At 39.1% G+C, this 25237-nt stretch overlaps 1 protein-coding gene across 1 annotated transcript; it reads left to right on the top strand.

Moving 5' to 3' along the window:
• The first annotated feature begins 11089 nt into the window (after positions 1-11089).
• Positions 11090-14292, top strand: LOC127668965 (beta-defensin 37-like). The gene is made up of 2 exons (XM_052162858.1): positions 11090-11150; positions 14162-14292. The coding sequence occupies exons 1-2, from the start codon at positions 11090-11092 to the stop codon at positions 14290-14292; spliced, it is 192 nt and encodes a 63-aa protein (XP_052018818.1).
• Positions 14293-25237: the final 10945 nt, after the last annotated feature.

Genomic DNA, 25237 nt, shown 5'->3' with positions numbered 1-25237 from the left:
TCTGCCTTAAAACCATCTGATTACGTGTGGGTTTTTTTTTTTTTTGGATGTGAGACTTTCTATGATCCCTTCTATTTCTTTATGGGTTGTGGGACTGTTTAGATGATCTATTTTATTTGATCCTGATTTAATTTTGGTGTTTGCTATCTGTCTAGGAAATTCTCCATTTCCTCCAGATTCTCCAATTGTATTGAGTATAGGATTTTGTAGTAGGATCTGATGATTTTTTTAATTTCCTCGGTTTCTGTTGTTATATCTCCCTTTCCATTTCTAATTTTGTTACTTTGCATACTGTCTCTGTGCCCTTTGGATAGTCTGGGTAAGGGTTTATCCATCTTGTTGATTTTCTCAAAGAACCAGCTCCAGGTTTTGTTGATTCTTTGTATGGTTCTCTTTGTTTCTACTTGATTGATTTCATTCCTGAGTTTGATGATTTCCTGTCTTCTACTCCTCCTGGGTTAATTAGCTTCTTTTTGTTCCACAGCTTTCAGGTGTGCCGATAAGGTACTAGTGTATATTCTCTCCATTTTCTTTTTGGAGGCACTCAGGTCTATGAGTTTTCCTCTTAGCACTGCTTTCATTGTGTCCCATAGATTTGGGTATATTGTGTCTTGGATTTCATTAAATTCTAAAAAGTCTTTAATTTCTTTCTTTATTTCTTACTTGACCAAGGTATCATTGAGTAGAGTATTGTTCAATTTCCATGTGTATGTAGGCTTCATCCCAGGGATGCAGGGATGGTTCAATATAAGGAAATCCATCAATGCAATCCACTACATAAACAAACTCAAAGAAAAAACCATATGATCATCTCATTAGATGCTGAAAAAGCATTTGAGAAAATTCAACATCCTTTCATGCTAAAAGTCTTGGAAAGAACAGGAATTCAAGGCCCATACCTAAACATTATTAAAGCAATATACAGCAAACCGATAGCCAATTTCAAACTAAATGGAGAGAAACTTGAAGCAATCCCACTAAAATCAGGGACTAGACAAGCCTGCCCTCTCTCTCCATATCTTTTCAATATAGTACTTGAAGTTCTAGCTAGAGCAATTAGACAACATAAGGAGGTCAAAGGGATACAAATTGGAAAGGAAGAAGTCAAACTATGACTATTTGCAGATATGATAGTATTATTAAGTAACCCAAAAAACTCCACCAGAGAACTCTTACAGCTAATAAACAACTTCACCAAAGTGGCTGGTTATAAAATCAACTCAAGCAAATCAGTTGCCTTCTTATACTCAAAGGATAAGCAGGCTGATAAAGAAGTTAGGAAAATGACACCCTTCACAATAGCCACAAACAATATAAAGTATCTTGGTGTGACACTAACCAAACAAATAAAAGAAATGTATGAAAAGAACTTCAGGTCTCTGAAGAAGGAAATTGAAGAAGACCTCAGAAAATGGAAAACTCTTCCATGCTCATGGATTGACAGGATTAATATAGTTAAAAGGGTCATCCTGCCAAAAGCAATATACAAATTCAACACAATCCCTAGCAAAATCCCAACTCTTCATAGAGTTAGAAAGAGCAATTCTCAAATTCATCTGGAATAACAAAAAACCCAGGATAGCTAAAACTATTCTCAACAGTAAAAGAACTTCTGGGGGAATCAGTATCCAAGACCTCAAGCAATACTACAGAGCAATTGTGTTAAAAACTGCATGGTATTGGTACAGTGACAGGCAAGTGGACCAATGGAATAGGATTGAAGACCAAGAAATGAACCCACACACCTGTGGTCACTTGATCTTTGACAAAGGAGCTGAAAACATCCAGTGGAAAAAAAGATAGCCTTTTCAACAAATGGTGCTGGTTCAATTGGAGGTCAGCATGCAGAAGAATGTGAATTGACCCATTCTTATCTCCTTGAACTAAGGTCAACTCCAAGTATCCACTTGGACCTCCACATAATACCAGACACACTGAAACTAACAAAAAAGAAACTGGGAAGACCCTTGAGGACATGGGCACAGGGAAAAAGTTACTGAACAGAACACCAATAGCTTATGCTCTAAGATCAAGAATTGACAAATGGGACCTCATAAAATTACAAAGTTTCTGTAAGACAAAGGACACCATCAAAAGGACAAATCGGCAACCAACAAACTGGGAAAGGATCTTCACCATCCCTACATCCAACAGAGGGCTAATAAACAATATATACAAAAACTCAAGAAGTTAGAGCCCAGAGAACCAAATATTCCTATTAAAAAATGGGGTACAGAACTAAACAAAGAATTTTCACCTGAAGAAATTCAGATGGCTGAGAAGCACGTTAAGAAATGTTCAACATCATTAGTCATTAGGGAAATGCAAATCAAAACAACCCTGAGATTTCACCTCACACCAGTCAGAATGGCTAAGGTTAAAAACTCAGGAGACAGCAGGTGTTGGCAAGGATGCAGAGAAAGAGGAACACTCCTCCACTGCTGGTGGGACTGTAAGATGGTACAACCACTCTGGAAATCAGTCTGGCGGTTCCTCAGAAAACTGGACATGACACTTCCAGAGGACCCTGCTATACCACTCCTGGGCATATACACAGAGGATTCCCTGGCATGCAGGGGCTTACGGGACTTTCGGGGAGTGGGGGGCTAGAAAAGGGGAAATCATTTGAAATGTAAATAAATTATATCGAATAAAAAAAAAAAAAACTCAGGAGACAGCAGGTGTTGGCAAGGATGCAGAGAAAGAGGAACACTCCTCCACTGCTGGTGGGATTGTAAGATGGTACAACCACTCTGGAAATCAGTCTGGCGATTCCTCAGAAAACTGGACATGACATTTCCAGAGGACCCTGCTATACCACTCCTGGGCATATACACAGAGGATTCCCTGGCATGCAATAACATACATCCTCCACTATGTGGAGCTCCATCCTTATATATAATAGCCAGAAGCTGGAAAGAACCCAAATGTCCCTCAGTGGAGGAATGGATACAGAAATATGGTATATTTACACAATGGAATACTACTCAGCAATTAAAAAACAATGAATTCATGAAATTTTTAGACAAATGGTTGGAACTGGAAAATATCATCCTAAGTGAGGTAACCCAATCACAAAAGAACACATATGGAATGCAATCACTGATAAGTGGATATTAATTAGCCCAGAAGCTCAGAATACTCAATTAGCATATCAAATGATTCCCATGAAGAAGGAAGTAGAGGGACCTGGTCCTGGAAAGGCTTGATCCAGGACTGTAGGGGAGTACCAGGACAGGGAAATGGGAGGGGGATGAGTGAAGAATGGGTAGAGAGAAGAGGACTTATGGGATATATGGGGAAGGGGGAACTGGGAAAGGGGAAAACATTTGGAATGTAAACAAAGAATATAGAAAAAAAAACAAATGAGAGGCTCCCTCATTATATTAAAATAAATAACATCAGAGAAACAGATAATACTAGATGAAGATGCACAGGTTGGTGATCATTTCCACACTGTTCCTGGCAGGGAATATCAACACAACTCTTGTATAAGCATTAGCTCTTATTTGGATATTCTCATAACAACTTCTGAGCTATATGGCTACTGTAGTAGTCTTGAACCAATAGATAAATAATCAAAAGAACTGAAAGGAGGACTGAAGAGATGGCTCAGTGGTTAAGAGCACTGACTGCTCTTCTAAAAATCCCAAGTTCAATTCCCAGCAACCACATGGGAAGCACAGAGTAACCATCTGCAGTGGTATCTGGTGCATTCTTCTGGAGTATGTCTGAAGACAGCTACAGGTTGATGGGGGAACAGGGAAGGGAAGAGGGCTTATGGGACTTTCAGGGAGAGGAGATTCAGGAAAGGGGAAATCATTTGAAATATAAATAAAGAATATATTTAATATACACTGAATACAGTTTATATCTATATACAGCTGAAGCAGCAAAATATATCTGTACTCATTCACTAGATTGTAATAATTCATAATACTCAAAACACGTAACTGACCTCAGTGTAGCTTGACTGAATAAGAAACAAGGAAAATGTGGACTATATATATACCAGAATACCATTCCAACACTAAAAATAATAGATTTCTGTCAGTGCCAAGCAGATGAATAGTTCTGGTGTATATTAATCTAAACAAAATCTACCAGACATCTCACACACACACACACACACACACACACACACACACACACACACACGTGAAAATGTCACACTCATAGAAACAATGAATGAAAAAAGTTACTTACTAATTGATTGGCTAGGTACAATGTGAAAAGAAGCTAGTGGAAATAAAATCTAAACTTTAAGTTAGACAGGAGGAATATTACAAAATATGTTGCAGGTGACTGAATACATGCAGTGATGATATACAAGACAATTGGGATAATGAATCTCACCAAACCCTAACCCTAACCCTAACAGTCCAGACAATGGTCATAGCTGCTACTGTAATCTTGATTTAATAATTATATTTTATAATGAATTTATATTAAACCATTGCATTCTTTCAATCAAGTATGCAATTCTGAACCTTTTAATTTAATACATGTATATTATAATATATGGTCACACCTACCCACATCCATCCACTTCTAACTGCACTATATCTGCAAATCTGATCCAATAGGAGATGTAAGACTGGAGGCAAATCTCTTCAGGGCAGACACTGAACATTACCAAACAGTTCCACAAATATTTACCTGGAAAGTGGGTTTTGTGAGGTGATGTTTTCAGATTCCCATTTGGACAAATGAGCTAGGAGTAGACCTCTACTCTTTTTACATTTGAAAAGTATTCCAAAGTTATGAGATACTTGGTCATCACATACTGACCTCCTTAAGGAATTAACAATGGCGAGGGCTCTGCACACTGCTAGGGCTATATCAGTTTTCACTAGAGTCATTGACATTATGAATTCATCAAATATGGATAACTCCAGAAATTTTTTAGACAATACAGAAAACTCAACTGTAAACGATTAAGGGGAAATAATGGAACAGGAAGGTTTTAATTGGGTTAGAAAATATAGATTATGATAGATGAGGCATATGGAAAGGGATAAAGATTTTTCAGAGAACTCAGGTGAAAGCTGCTACTTTAGAAACACCATTCTGCATATATCTATGGCTACAAGTTTATATATGGATTATAGGAACTACAAAGAGAATGATGAAATGGTTAAAGAGAAGTTTCAAGGATGAGTGAAGACTGATTAAAATGAAACACACTGAAAGTGAGTGGTGAGGGATATATGAACATGAAAGGGTATGAAGGAAAGAAAGGCAGAAGAGGTTCACGCAAAAAAGTCTGCAACCACTCTGGAAATCAGTCTGGCGGTTCCTCAGAAAACTGGGCATGACACTACTGGAGGATCCCGTTATACCACTCCTCAGGCTATACCTAGAAGATTCCCCAGTATGTAATAAGGACACATGTTCCACTATGTTCATAGCAGCCTTATGTATAATAGCCAGAACCTGGAAAGGACCCAGATGTCCCTCAACGGAGGAATGGATACAGAAAATGTGGAATATTTACACTATGGAATACGACTCAGCCATTACAAACAATGAATTCATGAAATACTTAGGTAAGTGGGTTGAACTGGAAAATATCATTCTAAGTGAGGTAACACAATTACCAAAGAACACACATGGTATGCACTCACTGATAAGTGAATATTAGACCAGAAGTTTAGAATACCCAAAAAAAAAAAAAAAGCCAATCCACATATCAAATGATGCCCAAGAAAGAAAGAAAGGCCCCTGGTCCTGGAAAGGCTCAGTGCAGCAGTGAAGGGGAATACCAGGACAGGGAAGCAGGAGGAGGTTGATTGGGGAACAGAGGAGGGAAGAAGTTTAATGGGACTTACGGGGAGGGGGAGATCCAGGAAAGGGGAAATCATTTGAAATGTAAATAAAGAATATATCTAAGAAAAAGAAAAAGAAAAAGAAAGTGTGCATGAAGATGCTGTCTTAGTTAGGGTTTTATTGATGCAAACAAACACCATGACCAAAAAACACTTTGGGAAGAAAAAGATGTATTTGGTTTATGCTTCCAAATCACTGGAGGAAGTCAAGACAGGAAATAAACAGGGCTGAAACCTGGAAAAAGGAGCTGATACAAAGGGCAACAATGGAGGGATGTTGCTTACTGACTTGCTGCTCAAGACTTGCTCAGCTTGCTTTCTTATACAACCCAGGACCACAAGCCCAAGAATGGTACCACCCACCATGAGCTGGCCCTCTCTAATTGATGAGTAATTGAGAAAATGCCTTACAACTGCATCTCGTGGAGGCATTTATTCATCTGAGACTCCTTCCTCTCTGATTACTCTAACTTGTATCAAGCTGACACACAAAAGCAGCCCCCTTGTGAACTTGAAACACAAATACATCACTGGTAAGCTACAACCCTACCTTTCTTATTCATCCCCAAGATCTAACATTAAAAACATAAAATAACCTTAAAAGTCTAACAGCCTTTACAAATTATAGTAAAATTTCAATCTGTTTTAAATACCCAACCTTGCTAAAAATCCAAAATCTCTTAAAAGATCAAGCTGTGGACACCTGCAAATGTTAAGATTGAATTAAATACCTTCTTCAAGATGGAAGATCCAGGCCATAATCACAATCTGGATCAAGCAAAATTAAACTACGACTGTATAAATAAGTCAATGTCCAATGTCTGTAATCAGAATCCACACATCATCTTCTGGGCTCCTCAAAGGGCTTTCTCTACCTCTGTCCTCTGTAGCAAACACACCTTGTCTTCTAGGCTCCAGAATGTTCCACTCCACTGCTGCTGCTCTTTGGGTGATCATCCTATGGTACTGGCATCTCTGAAATACTGGGATCTTCTGCTAAAACTAGGCTGCACTTTCACTTATATCCTCTCTTATACATGTGTCATGGTGTCAAGCCTCAAGTGACACTGAGACTGGAACTGAACCATTTGTCTAGCATGGCCTCTCCCCAGTGCCAAGGCTCCACTACTCTCCATGATAGCTTCATACCTTCAAAACCATGACCACCCAGGAGATTCTTAAATCACCAGGCTTTGAACAAGATGTTTATCTCTGGAACACAGCTTCTTTATGCTCTCAGATAAAACTTTCCAGAAGATTTCACATCAGTGATGCTGGTATCTTCTTAATAAGTGCTAATTCCTTAGCTCCAGCTAACCAGCATAAATTGTCCCAGTAACCCCTTCTATGCTTGGCTCTAAAGCAAGAGCCACATGACTGAAACTGTCAAGTTCCGCTGCTTGCTGGGGCTGGAACAGGAAACACCCCCCCTTGGTCTATTGCATCTTCACCACCTTGCTGTTCTCACTGACTTCTTCACTGCCTGAAGGTTTGCTGTCCTGAAATTTGCATTATTATAGACTGACTTTCAACTCGCACTATAGACTGATCTTCAACTCACAGATTTCCATGCCACTGTTTCATCAGTGTTGGGATTAAAGGTTCTTCACCTGAACCCAAACTTTCCTTTAATTTCTTTCCAAAAGGTCTTTATACGCATGGCCACTGTGCTTCAAGGCATGGGTCACAATTTGGCCCTCCATTGCTGGATAGAAGTTCATTCCAGATACAGTCAAGTTGACAACCAAGACTATACATTGCAATACATACCTTGTCAATTTCACAGGAAATTATGTTTCCAAAAAAAAATAAACAGGTCATGATAATGACTAACATGATGTAACAATACCTCATAAAAGAGCAAAAAAAAAACATGAATAATAAACTTATCTGGGACAGATCTTGCCCCCAAGGTAACATTCTCTCAATTTTTACTATCCAAATGTTATCCGGCTCCAATCCATTTCCTGGTGTCCCATTAATACTTAAACCATTTATTCTCTATTTTTGCTTTCTAAGCTTGCTATCCTTGAGCAAAATGCTTTTCATTAACTGGTCAAGAGTCTAAACTTGGTTATTTTGAGATTCCCTGGGAGATTTCAATTAACTTAAACCTCTTCACCTTAGATTCAGGCAGACTCTATGAACAAGGGCAAAAGCAGAAACATTTTTCAACATTATCACAAGAACAATCTCTAGGCAACATATTAAAATACTTCTACTCAAAAACCTCTTGAGCCAGCCCACACACACACACACAATTCAAATTGCCCTCAAGACCACTGCCTTCCACATTCCTACTAAGATATCACATTAAGCCCCACTTAAATCAATCAAGGGATTTATTTTTAAGATTTATTCTATGTAAGTACACTGTAGCTGTTTTCAGACACACCAAAAGAGGGCATCAGATCTCATTACAGATTGTTGTGAGCCACCATTTGGTTTCTGGGATTTGAACTCAGGACCTTCAAAAGAACAGTCAATGCTCTTAACTGCTGAGACATCTCTTCATGGTCTATATTCCTCCCAACAAAAACATGGTCATGCCTGTCACAGCAATACCCCAGTACCTGGTAACAATTTCTGGCTTAGGGTTTTATTGTTGGGAAGACACAATAGTAACTGGTTCTGTCTTACAGTTTCAGAGGTTTACTCCATTATCCTCATAGTAGGAAATGGTATCATGCATGAAAACTTGGAATTGTGAGAGTCAAGAGTTCTACATATTGATCTGAAAGCAGCTAGGAAAAGACTGGAATTCCACACTGGGCAGAGATTAAGCATAGGATCAAACAAAGTCTACCTACACAGTGACAAAGTAGGCCACACACCCCCCCAATAAGGCCATACCTCCGAAGAGCTCCATGGCCTGTGGGCAAGAATTCAAACTCACGGATCTATGTTGGCCAAAGATGTTCAAACTACCACAAGGGGACAGGAAAAAAATGTAAGAGTAAAGGTAAAAGACATCTGCAGGAAAAAGATATTTTCTTAACACAATAGAGCCTCTGACAATCAAACTCACAGGAGCTGTGGATGAAGGCCTTAAGACAGGATCAAGACTGTCAAAATATCTGCATGGATGGACACTGTCACCTAAAGTCATAAGTAAAAAGCTGTTGGAAATTGATAAACAACTGGTGAAAAGAGTGAGATTTTTTTTCCTCGGGGAATGGCTCCTATACTCCTGCTGTGGCGGATGGCCCTAATGTGAATAGGCCTAATGCTACTTGTACTATAATGTTAATTTTGGTCCCCAAAATCACTTACATGACTCTGCATAAAAGACGCTGAGGGACCCTGTCTCCAAGTAGTTCTGATTGATCAATAAAGAAACTGGTATCCAATATCTGGGCAGGGCAGACTGAGGTAGGACTTTTTAGGAAGCATGCTTTTTAAGATTTTAGGAATCCCATGCTTGGGACATCGAGGAAAGAGGTAGAAGATGATATACCATGTTGGGAAGAGGAGATGCCATGCCTGAAAACAGTGGAGGACAGGGAGGAGGAGCCCGCATGTGAAGGAGCCAGGCAAGGGTGACCCAGGGCAGCCAAGGCAGAATATAGAATTTAGTTTAAGTAATAACCCAGGATTATCAGTGGGAGGTGGACTAACTGCATGGAGGTTAGGAAGTGCTCCAGCTGTTACCCTGTTTAAAGCATATCAAAAGATAAAGGTTTTATGTGTGTCTTTTATTCAGAAACACAAATCATTGGGGAGGGTAGCAGAAACCCATGATGGGATTTTATTTAAATATTTAATTCTATATATCCCCATCTACACAGAGGCAACACTGGTTGATGGGTTGTAATGGGAGTTCATAAAGGAATTTGGGGTGAATTTGATCAAGACATATTACATATGTTTCTTAAGTATTGTTGCTAGGTATAACTGTTGACCAATTCCTTTTTGACAGCTTGCCTAACATATTTTGGTACAAGTTTTGAACCAAACTTGAATGAAAACAAGTTTTGAGAGATAAGTCTCTTGGGTTAAGTACAGACTTGAAAGATACTCCTAAAGATGTAATAGTGTTGTACATATCTTGGTGGTAACCTAAATAAGCTCTTTAATGAGACATAAGACTGAATCAACTAGAAGCAAGTAATAACAAGTACTAGAAACCTAGCAAACTATCTGGGCTGTTGACGTCATAGATCTCAGAGGAGTACCTACTCCTGCCAATTTATTGAGTCAGCATAATTTATAAGTGCATTTTATATCCACAGGTAAGACTAGCTCTCAGTCCTCATAAAAGAAGCTTCTGTTTGCAGCAGAGATCATCTCAGAAAATATTAAGTGGTCAAAATACAGGAAACCATTTATTGTGGAATTTTTCAGCATCAATAGGATGTATCTACAGCTCCACTCGTACATCTATGGCCCTGTGATCACTGCAGTAGATTGCAAAGGCCCAGAAGTTGATTGTGAGTTTGTATCTTCTAGAAATGACAGGGAAGCTACAATTATGAAATGTCAATCACATGGCTATATAAAATAAGAACTGGACAGTGACAACATTAATAGACATACTAATATGGAAAAGAAAAATCTTATGGGAGTCTACCCATATACAAAGTATTACAAGCTCCTAATAATTACAAAGAGATAGATAATTATGCTTCTGCAGTGATGAGCTACAAATTGGTTATCCAGTACCAAGTGCTCAGCTCCAAAATTATGTATACAAAAATAACACTAAATTAACTCACTAGGTTATCTTTACATACTTATGATTTATTGTTGTTTCTATGTGTGTATAAGATTATTACATAGCTAGAGCAATTAGACAACAAAAGGAGGTAAAAGAGATAGAAATTGGAAAGGAAGAAGTCAAATTGTCACTATTTGCAGATTGCATGATGGTATATTTAAGCAACCCGAAAAACTCCACAAGAGAAATCCTATAGCTGATAAACAACTATCAGATATAAAGTAGCAAGATATAAAATTAACCCTATGGAGTATTTATGAGTCCTATTGAGACAAGTGGCATTTAGCATTTCCAGATAGGAGCAAAATCTAGATCCAGGCAACAGAGACAAAATGATCTCAGAATTTGAGATGCCTCAGATAAGCACTGTAGAGCTTAGCTATTGGACAGTCACTCTAGATTGCCATCCCTCCTTAAAGCTCAACTTTGAGGTTACTTATTCCCGCCCCTCTATTATCACAGAAGCACTCTGTGCTCTGAGTTCATCTTTAAGGAAGCTTTCCAGCACTGGCTCTGACCGTAATCAACTCCGTGTGCAGCAATCATGAAGATCTCCTGCTTTCTGCTGCTGATCCTCTCTCTTTTCTGCTTTCAGATCAACATAGGTAAGTCCCAAGACCTGCTAAACCCCTGACCAGAGCTGGGTACATTGGGTCACAGAACAGGTGAAAAATTAATGTTGGATCTGAGGAGCGATCAATAGGACAGCATTCCAAAGCTCAAAAGCCTGAAGCCAACTGGCAACAGGGCTTCAGCCTGTGTCCTAGGTATCAGGCAGTTAGCCTGGCCAGAACAAAGAGCTAGTAAAAGAGATTCCCAAGATTTTCAACCACCTTCTTGTCACGGTCATCTAGAAAATATTATTTGTAGAAAACATTATTTCTTACCCCCAGGAAGACATAGCTCACTAAGAGGCCAGATGTCTATCATGAAATGGACACCCACTCCTTAGCTACGTTTCACAGGACCATTTAACACATGACCACAATACACTTGGCTAATGAGGAATATGAACTTGATGTTTTAGATAAGGAAACTTAGTGGCAGATAACACATGTCCTGAAACGCCTCGTCTAGGAAGCATAGACCTTGAATGAAGTACAGGGGCTCTCATTTTAACTAATGCCTCACAATGTACTGGTGAATAAAAGGGAGTCAGGATCACTATTTCTTGGATATTTACCCCAATCATGTGAATAGGGATCAGACATCAAGTGCACAGTTCACAAGATCAGGAACTAAATTAACCATCATCGCTGCATAAGGAGGTCTTGAACTCAAAATGTAACTGAAAGTAAAGCCCATAGTCACTGCTTTGTTCTGATGAACACAATTTGCTAAAGGAAAGCCAGAAACTGATTCTTATGGAGCAGCAGGATGCAGTGGTCAGCTAGGGGAGTACTTGCATTGTATGAGAATCAAAGTGGGGCTGGGAGCATCCATCCTGGTCCAAGTTCTGTCGGTGTGAACATTCTGCTCTGTGAAGAGCAATGGACTTCACAGTTGTCATCTGTCAGATCAGAGAGACCTTGAATGAACTGAGTACTGAGTGTCTCATTGGTTTAAAAGTGTTCTACACTGTTTAACCTTCCTCTGCTTAGCGATTGCCTTCATTTATTTATTTTCTGATATGATGCAATATTCAGAAAAAAAAACAAAGGGGAGAAAATGTTTTATCTCCAAGCTCACTCAGTATATAGTAGACTGTGGCAGGGAAACCAGGGCTATATGAACTTTAAGTAGCTGTTCAGAGGGCAACCACATGATACTCTTGTCTACTTGACAAAATCTTAGAACATCATGGAAAAGAATATCAATCAGGGATTGTCTAGATTATCCATAGGTGACTGTCTTTGTTGAATTAACTGAGGTAAGAAGACACGCCCATTTCCAGGGTTTAGGGACTGGACTGTAAAAGATTACAGAAAGTGAACTAAGCACTGGCATTCAAGTGTGCTCTCTCTCTCTCTCTCTCTCTCTCTCTCTCTCTCTCTCTCTCTCTCTGTGTGTGTGTGTGTGTGTGTGTGTGTGTGTGTGTGTGTGTGTGTGTGTCTTCCCTCTCTCTCTCCCCTCTCTCTCTGTCTCTCTGTCTCTCTCTATCTCTCTGTCTCTCTCTGTCTCTCTCTGTCTCTCTCTGTGTCTGTCTCTCTCTCTCTCTCTGTGTGTCTCTTCCCTCTCTCTCTCCCCTCTCTCTCTGTCTCTCTCTCTCTCTCTCTCTATCTCTCTGTCTCTCTCTGTCTCTCTCTGTCTCTCTCTCTGTCTCTCTCTCTCTCTCTCTCTCTCTCTCTCTCTCTCTCTCTCTCTCTCTCTCTCTGCTTTTGATGATGGTTGTGACAACTAACTTCAAGGTCCTGACATCTTGTTGTCCTTGTAAACTATAACTTGTAGTTATGAACTAAGCCCTTTCTCTCATAAGTTGTTTTGTCACAATATTTCATCATAGCAACTGGAAAGGAAACTACAATAAGCCACAGTCCAAACACAGAGCAATGAATGAGTGCAGGCTTCCTCAGTTCCTCCATTTTATATATTCCATGATGCATGCCTGGGGAATGATCCTGTCCACACTTAAAATGGGTCACCTCACATCCATGGCCACAATCAAGATAGTTTCCCACAAGCATAAAAGAGGTCCATCTCTCAAGTGACTCTAGATTCTGTCAAGTTCATAATTTAAAACAACAAATACACTGATCAAGAATAAAGAAGAGAAACACATATAGGAATATTTAGATTAATTATGTCATTAAGAAAAACAAACAAATGAATCATTGTGGATCTTTAGCAAAGAGCTTTCAAAACTTAATTTGACTGCATGTTTTCCTACCAGACAATCAGCTGCAAGTATTTCACCAGTGAACATAAACTTTGATAAATATGCTTATAGAATCTTCTCAACAAAGACAGCACACAAAAGGAAACAAAATCTGGAGGTCTGACTTCAGAGGACCCAACTTTGGAGGGTCTGCATGGGGATGATCACTGAAGAGGCCAAAATTAGATTTAGAGCATTGCTCTTTCAACAACCATACACAATGGAAATCAGAACCCCCAAAACGTAGAGAAAGGCTATGAGACAGAACTCAGGAAGATGGGTTTAGGGTGAGCAAGTGAGGGGCTTAGGCTGTGGTGCTTCTCTGAGAAAGTCCTGGGGTGGGAAAGCAGAGTGTCACTCCACTTCCTCCCACCACCTTAGCACCAATGTCCCACTGAAGAGTTTGCGGTGATGAGAAGCTTCTACAGCCAGAGATGGTGCTCCATCCTTTAATCCCAGTATTAAAGAGGATGAGGAAAGAGCATCTCTGTGATTCAGAGCCAGCCTGAGCTAATAATGGATTCCAAGCCAATAAGGACTATAGAGTGAGACCCTGTCTCAAAAGGAATAGAAAAAAGTATTCTCTATTTGCCCTTTCTAAAATATTGACCATGGTTATATGGCAATGGGGATCTCTCTAGTTAGTGAGTTCAGAAAAATATTATTTTTATTAGAGGACCTAAACCTCAATTGTGGAAATTTTTCTTTAAATGAATGTAGAATCCTTATGCCTTCCTCAGTCTAAAATCACTGCAGCTACAACCAAGAGTTTGAAGGGTTTATTTTCTCCTTTTCTTGCAGTTGCTGTCCCTGACACAAGAATATGTATTGAGAATAAAAACATCTGTCACATGAAGTATTGCCCATGCCGTTATAAAGTAGTTGGCACCTGTTATGAAGGAAAGGGCAAGTGTTGCCACAGAATCTGCTGATATATCAGAAATCACAAGAAGAATATGCAACCATTGCTGTAATAAAGAAAAAACACTGAGGTCTTTCTTCTTTATGCTAAAATAAGCTGTCTATGTGTATGTATTGAGTTAAGAAAATGTGGGTTATTTAAAGGCACCTGCAGTGAAAAAAGGATCAGTCCAAAATCCCTGTCTGGTAAATGAAAATATAGCCATGTAATAAGCAAATATGATTCCATTTGATGTTTTTCAAGAAATGTACCAATGAGGACCACTTTACTCCTATTCATCTCAAGTAGTAAGATGACAGACAGAGCAGCATCATGGAGCCACTTCTTCCTAAATTAACTTCTGAAGTCAGGGCTTATTCAGATCAAACCATCACAACCACCCTGACACCTCCTTCATATTTGTAGTTTCCAAGCAGCCACAAGGTACCTGCCCCCTTTGGTTCCAATTATAATCATTGTATTTGTGTTTCTGAATCCAGAGGCCACTATTCCCATCCCAAGTTGGGACCAATAAAAAGACTATGGCAACACTCGAGAGATATTGATAGCTTTCTACCTTTAATCTACTAACTTGTTTCTCACAAGTTATGAAAATAATGTATACATAACAGGCTTCCAGAGATATTGAGCAGAGAGTAAAAGAGTAATTCTATGTGCTAAGGTGAAGAGGAAAACAGATACTTTTATATATATTTTTTTGCATTTACCATGATTTTATTTTATTTTATTTTATTTTATTTTATTTTTATTCAATATATTCTTTATTTACATTTCAAATGATTTCTGCTTTTCTGGCTCCCCACTCTCCGAAAGTCCCATAAGCCCTCTTCCCTCCCGCTGTTCCCCCACCTACCCCTTCCCACTTTCCTGTTCTGGTATTCCCCTATACTGACTGCTACACCGAGTCTTTCAGAACCAGGGGTCACTCCTCCGTTCTTCTTGGACATCATTTAATTTGTGGATTATGTATTGGGTATTCAGTTTCTAGGCTAATATCCACTTATCAGTGAGTGCAAACCATGATTGATCTTTTGAGACTGGGTTACCTCACTTAGTATGATGTTCTACAGCTCCATCCATTTTTCTAAGAATTAAGGGGAAATCATTTGAAATGTAAATAAATATATCAATAAATTAAAAAAAAGAATTTCATGAATTCATTGTTTCTAATGGCTGAATAGTACTCCCTTATGTAAATATACCACATTGTTTTATCCATTCCTCCGTGGAGGGACATCTGGGTTCTTTTCAGCTTCTGGCTGCTACAAATAGGGCTGCTATGAACATAGTGGAGCATGTATCCTTATTGCATGCTGGGGAATCTTCTGGGTATGTGCCCAGGAGTGGTATAGCAGGGTCCTCGGGAAGTGTCATGCCCAGATTTCTGAGGAACCCCAGACAGATTTACAAAGTGGTTGCACCATCTTGCAGTCTCACCGGCAGTGGAGGAGTGTTCCTCTTTCTCCACATTCTCACCAACACCTGCTGTCTTCTGATGTTTTGACCTTAGCCATTCTGACTGGTGTGAGGTGAAATCTTAGGGTTGTTTTGATTTGCATTTCCCCAGTGATTAATGATGTTGAACATTTCTTTTTTTTTTCACTCACTCTTTTTTTTTAATTTATTGATATATTTATTTACATTTCAAATGATTTCCCCTTTTCTGGACCCCCACTCCCCGAAAGTCCCATCAGTCCCCTTCCATCCCCCTGTTTTCCCACCCAACCCTTCCCACTTCCCTGTTCTGATTTTGCTCTATACTGCTTCACTGAGTCTTTTCAGAACAAGGGGCCACTCCTCCGTTCTTCTTGTACCTCATTTGATGTGTGGATTATGTTTTGGGTATTCCAGTTTTCTAGGTTAATATCCACTTATTAGTGAGTGCATACCATGATTCACCTTTTGAGTCTGGATTACCTCACTTAGTATGATGTTCTCTAGCTCCATCCATTTGCCTAAGAATTTCATGAATTCATTGTTTCTAATGGCTGAATAGTACTCCATTGTGTAGATATACCACATTTTTTGCATCCACTCTTCTGTTGAGGGATACCTGGGTTCTTTCCAGCATCTGGCAATTATAAATAGGGCTGCTATGAACATAGTAGAGCATGTATCCTTATTACATGGTGGGGAATCCTCTGGGTATATGCCCAGGAGTGGTATAGCAGGATCTTCTGGAAGTGAGGTGCCCAGTTTTCGGAGGAACTGCCAGACTGATTTCCAGAGTGGTTGTACCAATTTGCAACCCCACCAGCAGTAAAGGAGTGTTCCTCTTTCTCCACATCCTCTCCAACACCTGCTGTCTTCTGAATTTTTAATCTTAGCCATTCTGACTTGTGTAAGGTGAAATCTTAGGGTTGTTTTGATTTGCATTTCCCTAATGACTAATGAAGTTGAGCATTTTTTAAGATGCTTCTCCGCCATCCGAAGTTCTTCAGGTGAGAATTCTTTGTTTAACTCTGTACCCCATTTTTTAATAGGGTTGTTTGGTTTTCTGGAGTCTAACTTCTTGAGTTCTTTATATATATTGGATATTAGCCCTCTATCTGATGTAGGATTGGTGAAGATCTTTTCCCAATTTGTTGGTTGCCGATTTGTCCTTTTGATGGTGTCCTTTGCCGTACAGAAACTTTGTAATTTTATGAGGTCCCATTTGTCAATTCTTGATCTTAGAGCATATGCTATTGGTGGTCTGTTCAGAAACTTTCTCCCTAGACCGATGTCCTCAAGGGTCTTCCCCAGTTTCTTTTCTATTAGCTTCAGGGACACTTCTTGCTGCTCAAAGGAAAATTCCACCAAGAAGAACTTTCAATTCTGAACATCTATGTGCCAAATGCAAGGGCACCCTCATTCATAAAAGAAACTTTACTAAAGCTCAAAGCACACATTGCACCTAACACAATAATTGTGGGGGACTTCAACACTCCACTCTCCTCAATGGACCGATCAGGAAAACAGAAACTAAACAGGGACACAGTAAAACTAATTAAAGCTTTGGAACAATTGGATTTGACTGATATCTATAGAACATTTCACCCTAAAGCAAAAGAATATACCTTTTTCTCAGCACCTCATGGTACCTTCTCCAAAATCGACCATATAATTGGTCACAAGACAGACCTCAACAAATACAAGAAGATCGAACTACTCCCATGCCTCCTATCAGATCACTATGGTGTAAGAGTGGTTTTCAATAGCAACAAAAACAACAGAAAGCCCATATACACATAGAGGATGAACAATACTCTACTCAATGACACCTTGGCCAAAGAAGAAATAAAGAAAGAAATCAGAGACTTTTTAGAATTTAATGAAAATGAAGGCACAACATACCCAAATCTTTGGGACACAATGAAAGCAGTGCTAAGAGGAAAACTCATAGCCCTGAGTGCCTCCAAAAAGAAAATGGAGAGAGGATATACCAGCAGCTTAATGACACACCTGAAAGCCCTGGAACAAAAAGAAGCTATTTCACCCAGGAGGAGTAGAAGACAGGAAATCATCAAACTCGGGGCTGAAATCAATCAAGTGGAAACAAAGAGAACCATACAAAGAATCAACGAGTCCAGGAGCTGGTTCTTTGAGAAAATCAACAAGATAGATAAACCCTTAGCCAGACTGACCAAAGGGCACAGAGAAAGTATCCAAATTAACAAACTTAAAAATGAAAAGGGAGATATTACAACAGAAAATGAGGAAATCCAAAAAATCATCAGATCCTACTACAAAAGCCTATACTCAACACAACTGGAGAATCTGGAGGAAATGGACAATTTCCTAGACAGATACCAAATACCAAAATTAAATCAGGACCAAATAGATCATCTAAACAGTCCCATAACCCCTAAAGAAATAGAAGGAGTCATAGAAAGTCTTCCAACCAAAAAAAGCACAGGACCAGATGGTTTCAGTGCAGAATTCTATCAGACCTTCAAAGAAGACCTAACACAAATACTCTTCAAACTATTCCACAAAATAGAAACAGAAGGAACCCTACCCAATTCCTTCTACGAAGCCACAATTATGCTGATACCAAAACCACACAAAGATCCAACAAAGAAAGAAAACTTCAGACCAATCTCCCTTATGAACATCGATGCAAAAATACTCAATAAAATTCTTGCCAACCGTATCCAAGAACACATCAAAATGATCATCCACCATGATCAAGTAGGCTTTATCCCAGGGATGCAGGGTTGGTTCAATATACGGAAATCCATCAATGCAATCCACTACATAAACAAACTCAAAGAACAAAACCACATGGTCATTTCATTGGATGCTGAAAAAGCATTTGACAAAATTCAGCATCCTTTCATGCTTAAAGTCTTGGAGAGAACAGGAATTCAAGGCCCATACCTAAACATCGTTAAAGCAATATACAGCAAACCGGTAGCCAGCATCAAACTAAATGGAGAGAAACTTGAAGCAATCCCACTAAAATCAGGGACTAGACAGGGTTGACCCCTTTCTCCTTATCTTTTCAATATTGTACTTGAGGTACTAGCCCGGGCAATTAGACAACATAAGGAGGTCAAAGGGATACAAATTGGAAAGGAAGAAGTCAAACTATCATTATTTGCAGACGACATGATAGTCTACCTAAGTGACCCAAAAAACTCCACTAGAGAGATCCTACAGCTGATAAACAACTTCAGCAAAGTAGCAGGTTATAAAATCAACTCAAGCAAATTAATGGCCTTCCTATACTCAAAGGATAAGCAGGCTGAGAAAGAAATTAGGGAAATGACCCCCTTCACAATAGCCACAAACAGTATAAAGTACCTTGGGGTGACTCTTACCAAACATGTGAAAGATCTGTATGACAAGAACTTCAAGACTCTGAAGAAAGAAATGGAAGAAGACCTCAAAAATTGGGAAAACCTCCCATGCTCATGGATTGGCAGGATCAATATAGTTAAAATGGCCATTTTGCCAAAAGCAATATACAGATTCAATGCAATACCCATCAAAATCCCAACTCAATTCTTCACAGAGTTAGAAAGAGCAATTATCAAATTCATCTGGAATAACAAAAAACCCAGGATAGCTAAAACTATTCTCAGCAACAAAAGAAATTCTGGGGGAATCAGTATCCCTGACCTCAAGCAATACTACAGAGCAATAGTGTTAAAAACTGCATGGTATTGGTACAGTGACCAGCAGGCAGATCAATGGAACAGGATTGAAGATCCAGAAATGAACCCACACACCTATGGCCACTTGATCCTCGACAAAGGGGCTGAAAACATCCAATGGAAAAAAGATAGTCTTTTCAACAAATGGTGCTGGTTCAACTGGAGGTCAGCATGCAGAAGAATGAGAATTGATCCATCCTTGTCTCCTTGAATTTGAACATTTCTTAAGGTTCTTCTCAGCCATCCGAAGTTCTTCATGTGGAAATTCTTTGTTTAGCTTTGTACAGCACTTTTTAATAGGGTTATTTGGTTCTCTTGGGTCTATCTTCTTGAGTTCTTTATATATATTAGATATAAGCTCTCTGTCAGATTTAGGGTTGGTGAAGATCCTTTCCCAATCTGTTGGTTGACGTTTTGTCCTTTTGACAGTGTCCTTCGCCTTACAGAAACTTTGTAGTTTTATGAGGTCCCATTTGCCAATTCTTGATCTTAGAGCATAAGCTATTGGTGTTCTGTTCAGGAACTTTTCCCCTGTGCTCATGTCCTCAAGGGTCTTCCCCAGTTTCTTTTCTATTAGTTTCAATGTGTCAGGTTTTATGTGGAGGTCCTTGATCCACTTGGAGTTGAGCTTAGTACAAGGAGATAAGAATGAATCAATTTGCATTCTTCTGCATGCTGACTTCCAGTTGAACCAGCACCATTTGTTGAAAAGGCTATCTTTTTTCCACTGGATGCTTTCAGCTCCTTTGTCGAAGATCAAGTGACCATAAGTGTGTGGGTTTATTTCTGGGTCTTCAATTCTATTCCATTGATCTGCTTGCCTGACATTGTACCAATACCATGCAGTTTTTATCACTATTGCTCTTTAGTAATGTTTGAGGTCTGGAATACTGATTCCCCCAGAAGTTCTTTTACTGTAGAGAATAGTTTTACCTAGGCCCTTATCAAAAGATAGTAAAAGCAATATACAGCAAACCGGTGGCCAACATCAAACTAAATGGAGAGAAACTTGAAGCAATCCCACTAAAACCAGGGACTAGACAAGACTGTCCCCTCTCTCCATATCTTTTCAATATACTTCTTGAAGTCCTAGCTAGAGCAATTAGACAACATAAGGAGGTCAAGGGGATACAAATTGGAAAGGAAGAAGTCAAACTATCACTATTTGCAGATGATATGATAGTATACTTAAGTGACCCAAAAACTCTACCAGAGAACTCCTACAGCTGATAAACAACTTCATCAAAGTGGCTGTTTACAAAATCAACTCAAGCAAATCAGTAGTCTTTCTATACTCAAAGGATAAGCAGACTGAGAAAGAAATTAGGGAAATGACACCCTTCACAACAGCCACAAACAGCATAAAGTATCTTGAGGTGACTCTAACCAAACAAGTGAAAGACCAATATGACAAGAACTTCAGGTCTCTGAAGAAGGAAATCGAAGAAGACCTCAGAAAATGGAAAAATCTTCCATACTAGTAGATTGGCAGGATTAATATAGTTAAAATGGCCATCTTGCCAAAAGCAATCTAAAGATTCAGTGCAATCCCCCTCAAAATACCAACTCAGTTCTCCATAGAGCTAGAAAGAGCAATTCTCAAATTCATCTGGAATAACAGATACTTTTAAAACAGTGACTTCTTAAATAATGAAAATGCTGGGCTTTGGATGTCCATGCTTAAAACTACACAAAGAATCTGAGTCCTTTCTATATCACTGAGATACAACATTAAAGATAAAAATATCCACTAGCTAAAACTACATTATCAAATCTGACCTTATACAAATTTTCAGGTAAGGTTTCCTACAACCTGAAAATTGTATAAACATTATATAAATTAGCATCTATGAATCAGGCAGAACAGTGCTATCTTCATAAGTGCACATCTTCATAAGTAATATGGTGCAATTCATCTCAATTCACTAGTTAGATATCAAGGCCTTTATGTATACTGAAGTATGGAGGAGCTAGGAAATTCCTAAGAAAACCTAGAACAAGCAAGGATTTCACCTAAAAGTGCCCATCACCATTTCCTTAGCCAAAGAAAGGTAGGTTTCCTTAGAAGTGTTTAGATGTTGATTCCAGAGGCCTAAGTGAAGTGCAATTTACTGGTTTCTTTGGAGACTAAGTTATGTCAAATAATGCTTTGAGGGGCCTGAACAGTGAAAGGATATGGTCCTGAAGCAGACATAGGAAAGAGTGTTTTACTCTAGCAGATACAGGTGAGAGGATGTTTCACGGGACCAGATATGAGAGAGGACACATGATTTTAGAAAGAATATAGATCTGACCCCACAGACATTAGCAGGAGACTCTGGGATGCCACACCAATCCCAGTACAATCTGTGTGACAAGTTTCACAGGCTGAGACATTACACTTCAAAAGAAGGAGGTCCCTGGAATCAGTTGTGGAACTCTCAGTCAGAGCAAACATACTGAGCCGTAGTCCTCATGGCAATTTTTCTGTTTTGTTTTGTTTCATTTCATTTCTTAGTTACAGGTTCCTGACCTTCCGGTTTCCTCTGGATCGGGAACATTCCCGGCCACAGCGTGCCATCTCCAAGTAGCACAGGAAGACAGATATCCACCCAGTAGCCAGCGCAGAGGAGGCAGCCTGCACAAGTGAGACCAGTCCTGCAGATGGGAGGATCCTATCTGGAGACTTCTGGCAGGAGCCTTCCAGTTGCCAACTCCAGATCAGGAACATCCCTAGCACAGCGTGCCACCTTCAAGTGGCACAGAAAAACAGATATACACCCAGCAGCATGGAGGAGACAGCCAGCACAGCCTGCATCCAGAGTTGATCAGGGCCACAGAATTACATACCCAATTACTACTACAAGAAAGTGGGTCTTGACCGCCATCTTTGCTCCTGTGACTGTGTAACAGATTCATAGACAGGGATCACCAGAATAGAGGATCACTTGAGTCACACCCCACCAGGACTCCACCTGCACCCAGGAACTCGGAAGCACCACAGCAATGTGTGCTAGGGGAAAGCAGATCACCCAGGGTTACTGAGATAGGCCTGCAGGCACACAGGAGGGGCAAGCACCAGCCAGTGACAGCAAGACCAATTAACACCAGAGATAACCAGGTGGCAAAAGGCAAATGTAGGAACATTGCTAACAGAAATCAAAGCAATATGGCACTATCCGAACCCAATTCTCCCACAACAGCAAGTCCTGGATACCCCAAAACAGCAGGAAAGCAAGATTTGGAATTAAAATCACAGGTCATGATGCTGATGGAGGGCATCATGGAGGACTTCAAGAAGCACATAAATAAATCTCTTAAGGAAATACAGGAGAACACAAGAAAACAGGGAGAAGCCTTTGAAGAACTAAGGGAAAACACAACAAAACAGGTAAAGGAATGAAACAAAGACATCCAGGATCTAAAGAAGGAGGTGGAAACAATAATGAAATCACAAAGGGAGACAACTCAGGACATAGAAAACCTAGGAAAGAAGTTGGGAGTCATGGATCCAAGTATCAACAACAGAATACAAGAGATAGAAGACAGAATCTCAGATGCAGAAAATACCATAGAAAGCATTGATACAACAATCAAAGAAAATGAAAAATGCAAAAAGCTCCTAATCCAAAACATCTAGGAAATCCAGGACAAAATGAGAAGACCAAATCTAAGGGTTATAGGTATAGAAGAGAGTGAAGATTTCCAACTTAAATGGCCAGTAAATGTCTTCAATAAAATTATAGAAGAAAACTTCCCTAACCTAAAGAAAGAGATGCCAATGAACATATAAGAAGCCTACAGAACTCCAAATAGATTTGACCAGAAAAGAAATTCCTCTCATTATATAATAATTAAAACACCAAATGTACTAAACAAAGAAATAATATTAAAAGCAGTAAGGGACAAAGGTCAAGTAACATATGAAGGTAGACCTATCAGAATTACACCAGATTTCTCACCAGAGACTATGAAATCCAGAAGAGCTTGGGCAGATGTCATGCAGACCCTAAGAGAACACAAATGCCAACCAAGACTGCTATATCCAGCAAATCTCTCAATTACCATAGATGGAGAAACCAAGGTATTTCATGACAAAAACAAATTTACACAATATCTTTCCACAAATCCAGCCCTTCAAATGATAATGAATGAAAAACACCAACAAAGGGAGGGAAACTACACACAAGAAAAAGCAAGAAAGTAATATTCTTTCAACAAATGCAAAAGAAGATAACCACACAAACATAAATATTGCATCAAAAATAGCAGGAAGCAACAACCACTATTCCTTACTATCTGTTAACATCAATGGACTCAATTCCCCTGATAAAAAGACACAGACTAACAGACTGGATTTGTAAACAAGACTCAACATTTTGCTGCATACAGGAAACACATCTCAGTGTCAAAGACAAACAATACCTCAGAGTAAAAGGCTGGAAAACAGTTTTCCAAGCAAATGGTCCCAGGAAACAAGCTGGAGTAGCCATTCTAATATCCAATAAAATAGACTTTCAATCAAAAGTCATGAAAAAAGACACAGAAGGGCACTTTATACTCATCAAAGGAAAAAACTACCAGAAAGAACTCTCAATTTTGAACATCTATGCCTCAAATACAAGGGCACCCACATTAGTAAAGGAAACCTTACTGAAGCTTAAATCACACATTGCAGCCCATACAATAATTGTGGGTGACTTAAATACCCCACTCTCTTCAATGGACAGATCAGGGAAACACAAACTAAACAAAGACAGAGTGAAACTAATAGAAGTTTTGGACCAAATGGATTTAATAGATATCTACAGAACATTTCATCCTAAATCAAAAGAATATCCCATCTTCTCAGTACCTTGTGGTACCTTCTCCAAAACTGACCATATAATTGGTCACAAAACAGACCTCAACAGATATAGGAAGATCGAACTAATTCCATGCCTCCTATCAGATCACTATGGAATAAGGATGGTCTTCAATAGCAACAAAAACAACAGAAAGCCCACATACACATGGAATCTGAACAACGCTCTATTCGATGATACCTTGATCAAGGAAGAAATAAGGAAAGAAATCAAACCTTTTTAGAATTTAATGAAAATGAAGGCACGACATACCCAAATTTATGGGACACAATGAAAGCAATGCTAAGAGGAAAGCCCATACCTCTGAGTGCCTCCAAAAAGAAGATGGAGAGAGCATACACTAGCAGCTTAACAGCACACCTGAAAGCTTCAGAACAACAACAACAAAAAAAAGCTAATACACCCAAGAGGAGTAGAAGGCAGTAAATCATCAAACTCAGGGCTGAAATCAACCAAGTTGAAACAAAAAGAACTATACAAAGAATCAACAAAACTAGGAGCTGATTCTTTGAAAAAATCAACAAGATAGATAAACCTTTAGCCAGACTAACCAGAGGGCACAGAGACAATATCCAAATTAACAAAATCAAAAATTAAAATGAAGAAATAACAACAGAAACTGAGGAAATTCAAAAAATATCAGATTCTACTACAAAAGCCTATACTCAACACAACTGGAAAATCTGGAGGAAATGGACAATTTATTTGACAGATACCAACCGCCAAAGTTTAATCAGGATCAGATAGACCATCTAAATGGTCCCATAACCCCCAAAGAAATAGAAGTGGTCAGTGACAGTCCGCCAACCCAAAAAATAAAAAAATAAAAAATAAATAAAAAAAAAAAACCAAGACAGATGGTTTTAGCGCAGAATTCTATCAGACCTTGAAAGGAGACCTAATACCAATACTCTTCAAACTATTTCACAAAATAAACACCGAAAGAACACTACCCAACTCATTCTATGAA

This window comes from Apodemus sylvaticus, chromosome 18, assembly GCF_947179515.1.
Source record: "Apodemus sylvaticus chromosome 18, mApoSyl1.1, whole genome shotgun sequence".
NCBI lineage: Eukaryota > Metazoa > Chordata > Mammalia > Rodentia > Muridae > Apodemus > Apodemus sylvaticus.
This window is presented reverse-complemented; position numbering and strand designations above follow the sequence as displayed.

Bases quoted from the DNA above. Each gene is read 5' to 3' on its own strand.
- LOC127668965 (XM_052162858.1), top strand. From the start codon at position 11,090: ATGAAGATCTCCTGCTTTCTGCTGCTGATCCTCTCTCTTTTCTGCTTT. The intron at 11,151-14,161 runs GTAAGTCCCAAG...CTTTTCTTGCAG, and splicing joins CTGCTTTCAGATCAACATAG to TTGCTGTCCCTGACACAAGA.